General features: G+C 40.7%; 1 protein-coding gene across 6 annotated transcripts in view; it reads right to left on the reverse strand.

The window, feature by feature from the left end:
- Positions 1–1,870, reverse strand: part of tjp1b (tight junction protein 1b) — a 74,281-nt gene extending 72,411 nt beyond the window's left edge. For 5 of the 6 annotated variants that reach the window (XM_072671123.1, XM_072671150.1, XM_072671141.1 and 2 more), the window contains exon 1: positions 1,191–1,870. In XM_072671123.1, coding sequence (XP_072527224.1) covers positions 1,191–1,288 — 98 coding nt within the window. In that variant the 5' untranslated portion in view covers positions 1,289–1,870. The remainder of the gene's footprint in view (positions 1–1,190) is intronic. The other variant, XM_072671166.1, reaches the window with a different exon arrangement.
- Positions 1,871–11,379: the final 9,509 nt, after the last annotated feature.

Here is an 11,379-nt window from a genome sequence, read left to right on the forward strand (position 1 = left end):
TCATCCACGTCGAAGGAGATTCCCACATCTCAGTGGCGGCCGCGGACGCTTAATTAACTGCCCTGTTTTCTTTTCAGCCAGAGTGTAATCCTGCTTAGATTACAGACACAATCTTCTCACACACACAGAGGCCTTCGAGGCACACCACCCGCAATTATAAGAGAGCCCTAATGGAAAATTAGGTTGAGAGAATGAAAGCTAAAGTGAAATGAATCTGCTGGAGATAGACAGAGAGTGCACGGCGCGGACAGAAGCACTGTGGTGAAGCAGAGAGAGAAGGACAGACAGACAACACAGCCACGCTGAGGGAGGGGGGGAGAGTTTTATGGAAATGGCACAGGTTGGAAACAGACACATGGAGTGAAATGGGATGTTCTCATTAAAAACAATATACAACAACAACAACAATAATAATAATAATAATAACAACAATGAAAAAATATAAATGAGTATGAAAGTAACCAGGTGACACAGACACTACGCACAAGTTCGTGCTATTTTTTATTTGGTCATATGGTTTAATGATCAGTGGATGAATGAAGGGCAGGTGAGTGAATGGAAATGAGGCAGTAGAGAAAGTAAAGCAGTCACACAAGAGAGCTTGAGGAATACATTGGGCTTTAAAGTGACTTGAAGGGTCACCCACATAAAAACACATCACCTGGACAGTGTTGTCCTTCAGTTTACTTACTTTTGACTGTGTGTAGAGTACACGGTGTCCCATAACAGTGTAACACTGTATAATAACGCTGGCCAAACCAACGCGCTAGTTACCTCAGTGTAGTGATCTGACCGTTAACGTTTCCCTCAGCATCCTGAAGCCTTCACCTGCGGGTGCTACGGTAAGCTAGGCTACATAAAACACACACACACACACACACTCACACACACACACTCACACTCGCACAAACACGCGGTTAGATGGTCTACTGTACCTGTGTGTGTGTGTGTGTCTGTGCTGTGTTCATTAGTGCTCGGTGTTGTTAGCGGCTATGCGGTTCGTCACTAAAAGCTGGATCCCATTTTGCTGATTGAACCCCTGGGCTCTGTGACCCTGCCGTTATTAAGTAACGAGGCTACGACAACCCCCCCCCCCCCCCCCCCCCTTCCCTCAAAACACACACACACACACACACTCGTATTCCCCCCACAAATGTCCATCTCCCGCACTGTCGTTCTCTCCTACTCACCACATATGCTTTCGGGGAGGCAGGCTACGGTCTCGGTTGATGGCTGTAACACCTAAGGCCAGCTGCATAACAGTGATGTATTTCTGGTAATTCACCATGGTACTGCTGTTCAAATCCGCCCGTGAAGAGAAGCACACACGTCCTGATCATTGAGCTTTCCTCTCTCCTCTCTCTTCTCTTTCCTCTCCTCTCCTGTCCTCCTCCTCTCTCTCTCTCTCTCTTTTTTTTTTTTCTCTCTCCTCCGCTCTCTCTAAATCTCTCTCTCTCTCTCACACACACACACACACACACTCTCTCTCTCTCGCTTTCTGTCTGTCTTCCTGCTCTCAGCAGCGCAGCGCCATTTCTCGCGCCCACGAGCTGACGGCGGTGGCAGAGTGCGCGCGGAGCCGGACAGCCATGCGCGCTGAGCTCGCGCTGCCACAGCTCTGCTCGCAGCCAGCCGCGCGAGGAAATCACTCAGGAAATGCACATCGTCTTCCTCCACCCCTCTTCCTCCTCCTCCTCCTGCTCCTGCTCCTGCTCTCCTCTTTCTCTCCTCCTCCTCCTCTGCTTCTTCCTCTCCTTCTTCTTCTTCCTCCTTCTGCTCGAGGCACTTTGCTTAGAAACAGACCGTCTCCCTGTCTATCTCTCGCTCTGTCTCTCTCGCACACACACGCTCTCTCTGTGTCTTGCAGGGAAACGCTGCTGCAGCGTGCAGGCGACCGTGTGTGAGGTAGGAGCAGAGAATGTGTGTGTGTGTGTGCGTGTGAGACGGGAGGGCAGAGCCTGGAGGGGGTGGGCAGATAAAGGAGTAAAGGAGCACAGAAGCTAATGAATAAATGGAAGTATCTTGATGATTTTGCCAGGAGGTTAGCCTACCAAGTACCACGCTGCAGCGCACGTGATTGGTGACACTCCAGCTGCAGCTGCATTATGCATGCGGGAAGGTTAAATATACATACAAGTGCTAACACGTTTAGCCAGATCCTTACAACTCTGCGAAAGTGCTTCGTTTTCGCTGTCTCATTTCATAATGTGTATCATTACATAATGCATGTCCGGACAGCCCTGCTGCTGCTGCTGCTGCTGCTTCTGCTGCTGCTTCTGCTGCTACTTCTGCTGCTGGAGATCTATGGCCCTGCAGAGTTTAGTTCCAGCTCTGATTCTAGCACACCTGATCCAGTTTAGCAAGGTCCTCAGTAGTATTCTAATGTTAGGGGCAGGTGTGTGCTGGAGCTAGCCTTCGCAGGGTGACCCCAACACACTTCTAACCTGCAGTGGTAGACAGACCCCTCAGGCATGCCCCGTTATAATGTGTAGTGTAAGGTGTACAGGTTTAATCTATGCAGAAATGTTACTATTCCAGACTAGTATTACTAGGCCAAGGTGACCACAGTTTACTTGTGCTTCATTACTTGATTCCGACTACTGACTTTACCTAAGCTGGCTCAGAATACTCTGCTTTAATTGGATGGTTCACACAAAAATGAAACTTTCACAGTTTCTCAGACTCCTATGTTTGACTGTTTTGCTGGGTTATATTTGAACTGCGATGTCGGATTTTCCAAGTTCCAAGTAGGAAATTTCAACTGGAACGCCCCCACACCTCGGATTTTTTATTCGGAAAGTCGGGAAAGAAAAATCCAAGATGGCTGCACCAAACATCAACAGTAATAAAAGCAGTAGTATTGTAAGTAAGTTCAGTAACACTTTACTGTCCTACTTCTATCTGTGGACGAGTTTCTAAAAAGTTTGCGCAAAATACCATAAAATGCATTGTTCTAAACTGGAATCACTAAGAATGCTAACTGGGAACAATGCTACATATTTTGGTTAAATTCCCTATAAAACAGCAGTAGCGGATTGTCAAACCAGTCGTGGGGAAAGTCTTTAGTGAACTGTTTTTTTGTAAATGTTTTGAAATAGTGGAAAATGATCAGAATGTTTAACTCCAGGTGTGACGTCATTTCCAGCTCCGACATTTGACTTCTGAGGTAAATGGAACGCAGCATTAAGCATTCGCTCCAAAACTACAAGGCTACGGTAATGTAGACGTAACGGGAGACTGTTCTGTTATTCTGCCTCTTAGCTTCAGTGCAAAACTAAAGAAGCAAAGTTCTCAGTAACTCTTTGGCCACATTTGGGGTCTGCAAAATGTGGGAAATTAGACTGGGCCTAGCTCTGAGTTAACTTCAGTACAGTGAGTTGGATTTTGTGTGACATCCATTTTCAGTGAACTTGTCTTGGCCAATTGTCTACATCTGGGGTAAAGGGGAGTTTGGGCAAATTCGATTTTTCAGAAAAGTGTTCCTTTAATACTGACAGATCTCTGAACAGTACCTTTCAATCTAAACACTTCAGTAACCTTGAAGTGGAGCCAAGCTGAGCACTAATTTATCATGAAGCCTCCGACAGTCGCGGTGTGGATGTGGTTTTCAGTGGTATTTCTAACACTTAATTGAGCTCATCATGTTTTCATTTCAACTCACAGAATAAATTCCAAGGAGATGCTGCTGAATGTGACAGACTATATAAACATTTGATTTCTGTTACTTTGTTAATATTATTTGATTATATGTGATAATATATGTGTTTTATATTTAATGACACATAATGCATGCAAAAAGTGTCTTTTATTTATTGCTAAGTCTGCTAAATGTGGTACTTATCTGTACGTGCTTATACAAAAATGTTGCTTCAATCACGCAAGAACCTTCTTCATTTAATTTCTCCATTTCCATTTGCACTGTTCTTTACATCATGTCAACATTTCGTGATAAATGGACAAATAGAAATATTCCAAAATGACTTTAAATAAAAATAAATAAATAAATAAATTTAAAAAAAAAAATATATATATATATATATATATATATATTTTTTATTATTATTATTTTTTACATGCAATTTAGTATATACACCATAATCTATAAACAATATTTATACATTCTACACATACATGTGGTTATGCCTGGGAGCCAAGCACACACACATGCTTTTTTCAAAAGAAATCCTCCTTTTATTTTTGTTTATTTGTGACTAAAAACTCTTGCTTAAATGCTTAAGAGAAATGACGCTATACAATCTGATATGAGGAAAACCTTAACAAAGCATAATGTTAAAGTAATGGTATTGATATATATCACTAAAAACACAACATGCTGGGTATTTAAATAGTATGTCTGTGTCTAAAATAATAAACTCATAACTCAATAAATCTCAGCAAACTGCAACAATGGATGGGGTTGTTTAAAATGGTGAAATAAAGTCGTCATGCTGCTGCTTTATTACACACAACTATACTCTGTGGAGTGTCATCCCTCCGTAACCAAACTATTTCCACACAAATGACCCATGCACATCCTTCTGAATGTAATCGGGCACAGATGGTTAGCTGCGTAGTGATATTACAAATATGATCATTTTTTAAATATTGTTTAAAATAGTTTAGAATATAGTGACATTTACAATATATTGCCCAGCCCTAGTTGGTACACAAGATTGCCCTTCCAGCCACAGCCAGGGCTCTATTTTGTAATGTCTCACACTTCAACAATTGCAAGACACAGCAAGCCCCTTTTTTCTATATATCAGATTAGCAATCCTCTGACCACAGCCAGGATATCCTCTTTTCTCTCACCTCTCATCTTCTCTACAGGGCTATAAATACCCACAGGTATATACATATATGGGGCATTGGTGGCTCAGCGGTTCGAGCTCCAGGCTATTAATGACAGGGTTGTGGGTTCAATACCCGGGCTCGGCAAGCTGCCACTGTTGGGCCCTTGCTTTCCAGGCACTGGAGTTGGCTGCCCACAGCTCTGTGTGTGTGTGTTTGTGTGTGTGCTCACTGCCCCTAGTTTACTAGTGTGTGTGTGTGTATTCACCCTCATGAATGGGCAAAATGCGGAGGACACATTTCGCTGTACAGTACAGTGCCAAATACTTTATATACCTTTATATATACATACATATATTTATGCTCCTAAGTTCAGGCTCCTGCGGGGCTATGAATGGAGTGTCTGATGGGATTCATAGATTGAGAAAAGCTGGTACAGTGCACTAAATATCTTGTTTAATATGTGGGAAATGGGTAAAGCAAATGGTAATGATTGGCAGAAAGAAGGGATTGCATTTGGGCGTGCCAAAGGCTGTAGTATGAAGGCCGTAGTATAAAAGTTTGCGGCTTGTGAATGAAAATCGCTTTGTTTCCAGGCAAGATTTGCTTATAGAAGAAAACACAGGTCCTTCACATCCAATTTCTGAAAGACTCCAAGAACTGCATACCATCAACATGCAGCAGAGTGGAACACACGGAGGCCTTTGGCGTTTCAAGCTGAATGATTTGCTCACAACCTAAATATCATCAAAAACTTGTGGATAGACTTAAAAAGAGCAGTCCGTGCATGATAGTGCAAGAATATCAAAGAACTAGAAACCTTTGCAAGGCAGAATGAGCACAAATTCCCCAAACAAGAACTAAAAGATGTTTACAAGCTTGTATTATTTACAATAACCAAAATTCTGACCAGGGGTGCCCAAACTGTTGTTTGCCACTGTAGATAAAACAGCAAAGTTTTGCAGAGTAGTTTATAGTGCTCTGGCTCCTCCAAGTTCTAAAACCTTCTTAATTACTGTATACAGAATTAGACACCATACATAAACTTTCTAGTATCCTCCACATTGAGAACTAGTACATAAGTACATGGATACATATAGAAAATTACAAACATACATATTATCCCTTTACATAGCAAAAATAAAGATAAAAAATGACTATATATCGACTTGTTATAATCTAACAGTAGCAGGTTGTTTATTATTGTTGGTTACAAACCTGTATTTAGGATTCTGTATTATAAACCTGATTTCCGTGAAGAGGCTCTTAATTACATGACTAATGAGAGCAGATATGTTGGCAGCAGGAAAAGCACCAGAATGTACAGGGCTGGGTGGTGGGGATGTCCAGGATTGTTGAGAACCAGTGCTAGAAGTAAATGATAAACACAAAACCAGACAAGCGCACCTTTTTAAACTGCACTAATGCAACATCATTGGACAGTTATGCGCTTGGAGAAGATTGCTAGAGGGATATCCTACCAAACCACCAAATAGAGTGAGGCCATTTATGCTCTCTGAGACACCTCTTTAAAATATCTTGATCAGCACCTGTATTGACAAACTAGCCTTGGTACTTAGTATTGGATTCAATAGTCAGTGGTATCGCCCATTCCTACTAGCTGTTGCTTTCTTGTACTCAGCCATGCTGCTCTACTGAAGCTTTTTTTCAATCCATGTCTAAAACTGTGTAACCGTAGTGATTACTGTAAACATTTTTCAGATGATGACTCTGCTTGTTTGTAGTGATTAGGCAAATTTGGAGAAATCAATTAGCAATGCAGATTCATGTTACCTCAGGAGAGCAGTCATGACACTGCAATATGCTCTCACACATTATCATCCCTCGGAAACAGACTCGGGTTTCAGCCGGCGAGATATCAACCTTGCTTATTCAGTTCAATCCACTCAAAGCTAATTATTTTTGGTGATGAATTAATATTTCAGGGGCTCTAAATGAGGGTAACTGGAAAGAGCTGGGTGGTAGGCTTACTAATACTTTCTTAGGCTCACACTTTATCTGCGTTTCCACTTTGTCTCTAACCTCATATTAGTTTAGTTAGTCATAATTAGTTTAGACTGCTGGTTTTAAAATAGGTATGTGCTCCTGCTAAATATTTCCTATGGAGTTAGATCCTAAAACACTCCACCCTTTGTGATAATACTGTAAACCGATTGTAAAGAAACCGTTAAAAATGTCTGCCTCTAAAATGGATATCTCATTAGGAAACAAGTCAACAGATTGGAAATTACCTATGTGTGCGTACATCTATATGAGAGGCTAACTTCCAGCCCATGGCACAAGAGCTGAGGCTGGAGATGCTTGGATGGGATGCACGAAACAGAAATAGTTCATGCTGAATCTATTTCAAGTGTGAGGGTAATTATGCTCATGACGTCAAGTCATATCAGCCTGCTAGATCATGCCCTAGTATTTTAGCTCCCCTAATGAGAGTAGTTAGAAAAGCCTTCTGCCCGTGACATCTAAGAAAAGAGATTAGACTGTAGTGAGAAGGAGAAACTGCCTCATAGACGATTATAAAGTGAAAGATTTGGTTTTTAGATCTGAAAACTAGGTGGTGTATTGAACAGCATTGCACAAACATGTATTATCACACCCTGAAGATCATTCTAACAGTTTGTTCTTTAGACACATCACAGCAAAAGAAAATAAACGACTCACACACACAAAGAGCCAGACAGACCATAAAAGGAAAAATGCTGGAGCTGCGATATCCAAATTTATTAGCCAGACAGTGCACAAGTGCAGAGTGTACAGAGTAATATAAAAAAAACAAAGCTGGAATCTCAGTCAACAGACTTCCTGGCTATAAATTTTCATATCTCAGCTCCAAGCTTTTTCCTTTTGTCTGGCTCTCTGTTTCGGTGGGTGAGACATTTGTTATCGGCTTATTGAGCCACACATCCGATTTTAAAGAGCTCCAAGTCACGTAAAACTTAATGTAATATGTAAACATTGTTAATGTTTAAAAACTTGTCCCACTGTCCATCTGTGAAAACTAAGCTGAAATTGAAATTAATTCATTGTTTTTGTGAGTTTAGAAGGACAAATGCATTTACATATATGCTACATACTGTATATCTATCTATTTAGCTAACAGTAGTTTAGTCAACCTATTGTCATTACAGTTACGAGAAGACACACTGCATTTTGAACATGTTACAATATAGGGCAGCCGATCTGATATTTTACATAATTTACATAATGTATGTTGGAAGAGTATCTTATCTTATATTTTTTACCTAATTTCTAGACATTTTACCTCATTTTTGTAGACATTTCCACCAAAATAACAGACATGATTATCATTATATACATTCATACAATACACACACACACACACACACACACACACAAATGCACTTACAAAGATATTCACCAGTGCTTGTGACTAGGCCTGAAATTCTAAACCATGTAGGAAAATTTTACTGGAGTGCATTTCATACATGCTTCAGAAATTGCCTTGGTCATCATTTCTAAATATGTGTAAGTATATGTCCTGTATTATGAGACTTTCATAGTGAATGTAAACACACATCCCAGTGATCCTGGGGATGTGCCTTGCCGTGATTCCCGTGCAGGAAAGAGGAACGGATGATAGGCAGGAAACTCAAGCCTGGTGTTTCAACTTTGTCATTTTGTCAACTAGAAAAACAAGACTGAAACTGGCAGTGGTTCGTTATGTTGCGTTATGATGGATTTGTGATAAATAGACTAAAGGTCCAAAATGCCTTGCAATAAAACTGTTTAACTTTGACAGTGATTATGTAGCAATTCTTCCTTAAAATAGCAGCTTAGGTAAACGTGTGCTAACTGCACCATGTAACATTTGGTTGAGATGCACAGGATCTCTTATAAGAACTTTGTAATGCTGCGTAACTATTGAGTAATATTTGTGTAAAACCCTGTAATATTAGTCTACTGCGTCAGTCCACCTGCTTCTTTCATTTCAGATGCCGGTTCTGTGTCTCCCAGCTTGTCCCTAGATGTATTTTAGAACTGTCTAGAAGAGGAAGGTCATAGTGCGATTTAAATTTACAGCAGGGCTGTAAAAATGACAATTGCAGTCCCCAAGTGAATACCCAACTGTAGGAGGAGACCAGGAGCAAAAATGACTAATTCTCACATAATGCAGCTTTATAGGCACAGTAACAAAAATTGCATAGTTAATTCAAAGGGGTCATGTAAAGCGAGTGTTTTGGAGATGTACGGTGTTATAAATAAAGTTGCTACAAAGTGTTCATTGAGTGATGCCATAGAAGAACCTATTTTGTTCCAAGAAGAACCATTTTCCTAAGATTGGCTATTTTAAATAGATCAAAGAAAGTTAGTGTCTTTACAATTCCTGCAGTAAGCATCTATCCTTGCAGTTCCACTTTCTTCCAAGGTCATTTCAAAACAGAAACCACCATCACTGGAAACGCAGCATGAGGTATAAGATCCTTCAGACTGTGCTGAAGTGTCTCTGGGTTTGAAGGAAGGCTGGACTGGTGTAACACTCAGTGACCATTGCACTGTGGAGCAGTTGGAGTGTGTGTTGCTCACACAACTCTAGGTCACAGGCAGCACTGTTCGTACTCTCTCTAATGCATTCTCTCAACCATGCACTCCTTCTACTGCAGTGCTAGGGCAAATCCATACTTTAATCCCCTGAGGCGCATATACACATAAACCTATAGAAAAGCACATAATTGTAAATGTATGCACACACACACACACCTCACACATACAATGTGCATGTACACATACACACACAACTGTATGCAAATGTAGACATTTCCAACACAATAACATAATTATCATTGTATGCATTCATACAATTCACACACACACACACACACACACCAGTGCTTGTGACTAGGCCTGATATGCTAATCAATGTTGGAAAATGTTACTGGAGTATTTCATACATGCTTCAGAAATTGCATTGGTCATTCATTCTAAATATGAATGTCCTGTTTATGAGGAACTGATAATAGGCAGGAAACCCAAGCCCAGTGTTTCATCATTGTCATTTTGTCAACTAGAGAAATAGCTTCCATAGCATTCTTTAAGCCTTAATCATCAAAGCAGTTCTAGGGGGGTTCCAGGGGCCTTTCTTGGCAGTCCAAACCATACTTCATGTTGCTTTAAGGAACAAGAAGCACTGTTCTTATATACACCTACCAATCAATATATTAGGACGACCTATACACCTACTCATCAATAGAATTATCTACTCCGCCAATCACATGGCAGCAGCTGTATAATCATGCAGATACAGGCCAGCAGCTTTGAGTAATGGTCACATCTACCATCAAAATGAATAAAAATGTGATCTTAGTGATTCTGAGCATGGCATGATTGTTGGTGCCAGAGGGGCTGGTTTCAGCATTTTTATAACTGCTGATCTCTTGGAATTTTCAGGACATCAGCCTCAAACTTTCTGAGTTTACTCATAAAGGTGTAATAAGGAAAAAACATCCAGTGAGGGACAGTTCTGCTGATGGAACCACCTTGTTGTTGAGAAAGGTAATCAGAAAATGGCCAAACTGGTTCAAGCTGACAGAAAGGCCACAGTAACTCAGAGTTACTGTCAGCTTGAACCAGTCTGGCCATTCTCGATAACTCACAGTTACAACAACAGAAGACCACATCAAATTCTACTTCTGTCAACCAAAAACAGAAAGCTGAGACTGCAGTGGACACAGGCTCTCCAAAACCGGATCAGTTAAATACTGAACAAAACATATCATCTGATGAATCGTAATTTCTGTTCTAAGGCACAGAGGAAATGGACAGAATTTAGTGCCAACGCAATGAATTCATGAAACGAACCTGCCTTGTGTCAACAGTTCAGGCTGGGGATGGTGGAGTAGTGGGGAATGTTTTCTAGGAATACTTTGGGCTTGTCAATACCAATAAATTACGTCTTGAATGCCAAAGTTGATTTGGGTATTGTTTCTGAGCATGTGCATCCCTTCTGGCCAAAATTGACCCATCTTATAATGTCTACTTCCAGCATGGTAATGCACCATGCCACAAAGCAAAATCATCTCAAACTAGTCAATCTGAATGCAGTAGAACATATTTGGAATATGGTACATCCGAGATTCGCAGCATGGAAATGCTCGCAGCAGCATGAATTGCGTGATGCAACATGCCAACATGGACCAGAATGTCTCCAGCATCTAGAAAATCCATGGAATCCATGCCATAAAAAAGCAAAGCTATTTTAAGAGCAAAAGGAGGCCAGACTCAGTATTGGTATAGTACCCCTAATGAATTACTCTGTGCGTGTATGCATATGAACCTGTAAACCATGCAGTTACAGATGAGTTCTTCTGCCATAAACCTGCTGACTATAATTAAACTCAGTCAAATATATAGAGAGTGTAAAATGTAGTTCAGGGAGTGTAAAATGCAGAACAGCAATGGTAGCTTCAAAGGTTCCAACAACTGACCTGAAACGAAAGGAAGGAAAACACTGATGTGCGTCATAAAAATGTGCTAGAGAATATCCATTGAATTAATGATAAAATCTAATGCAGCTACATAGTTTGAATGCCAAGTTTATAAATGACCTGT

Source organism: Salminus brasiliensis, chromosome 2 (genome assembly GCF_030463535.1).
Source record: "Salminus brasiliensis chromosome 2, fSalBra1.hap2, whole genome shotgun sequence".
NCBI lineage: Eukaryota > Metazoa > Chordata > Actinopteri > Characiformes > Bryconidae > Salminus > Salminus brasiliensis.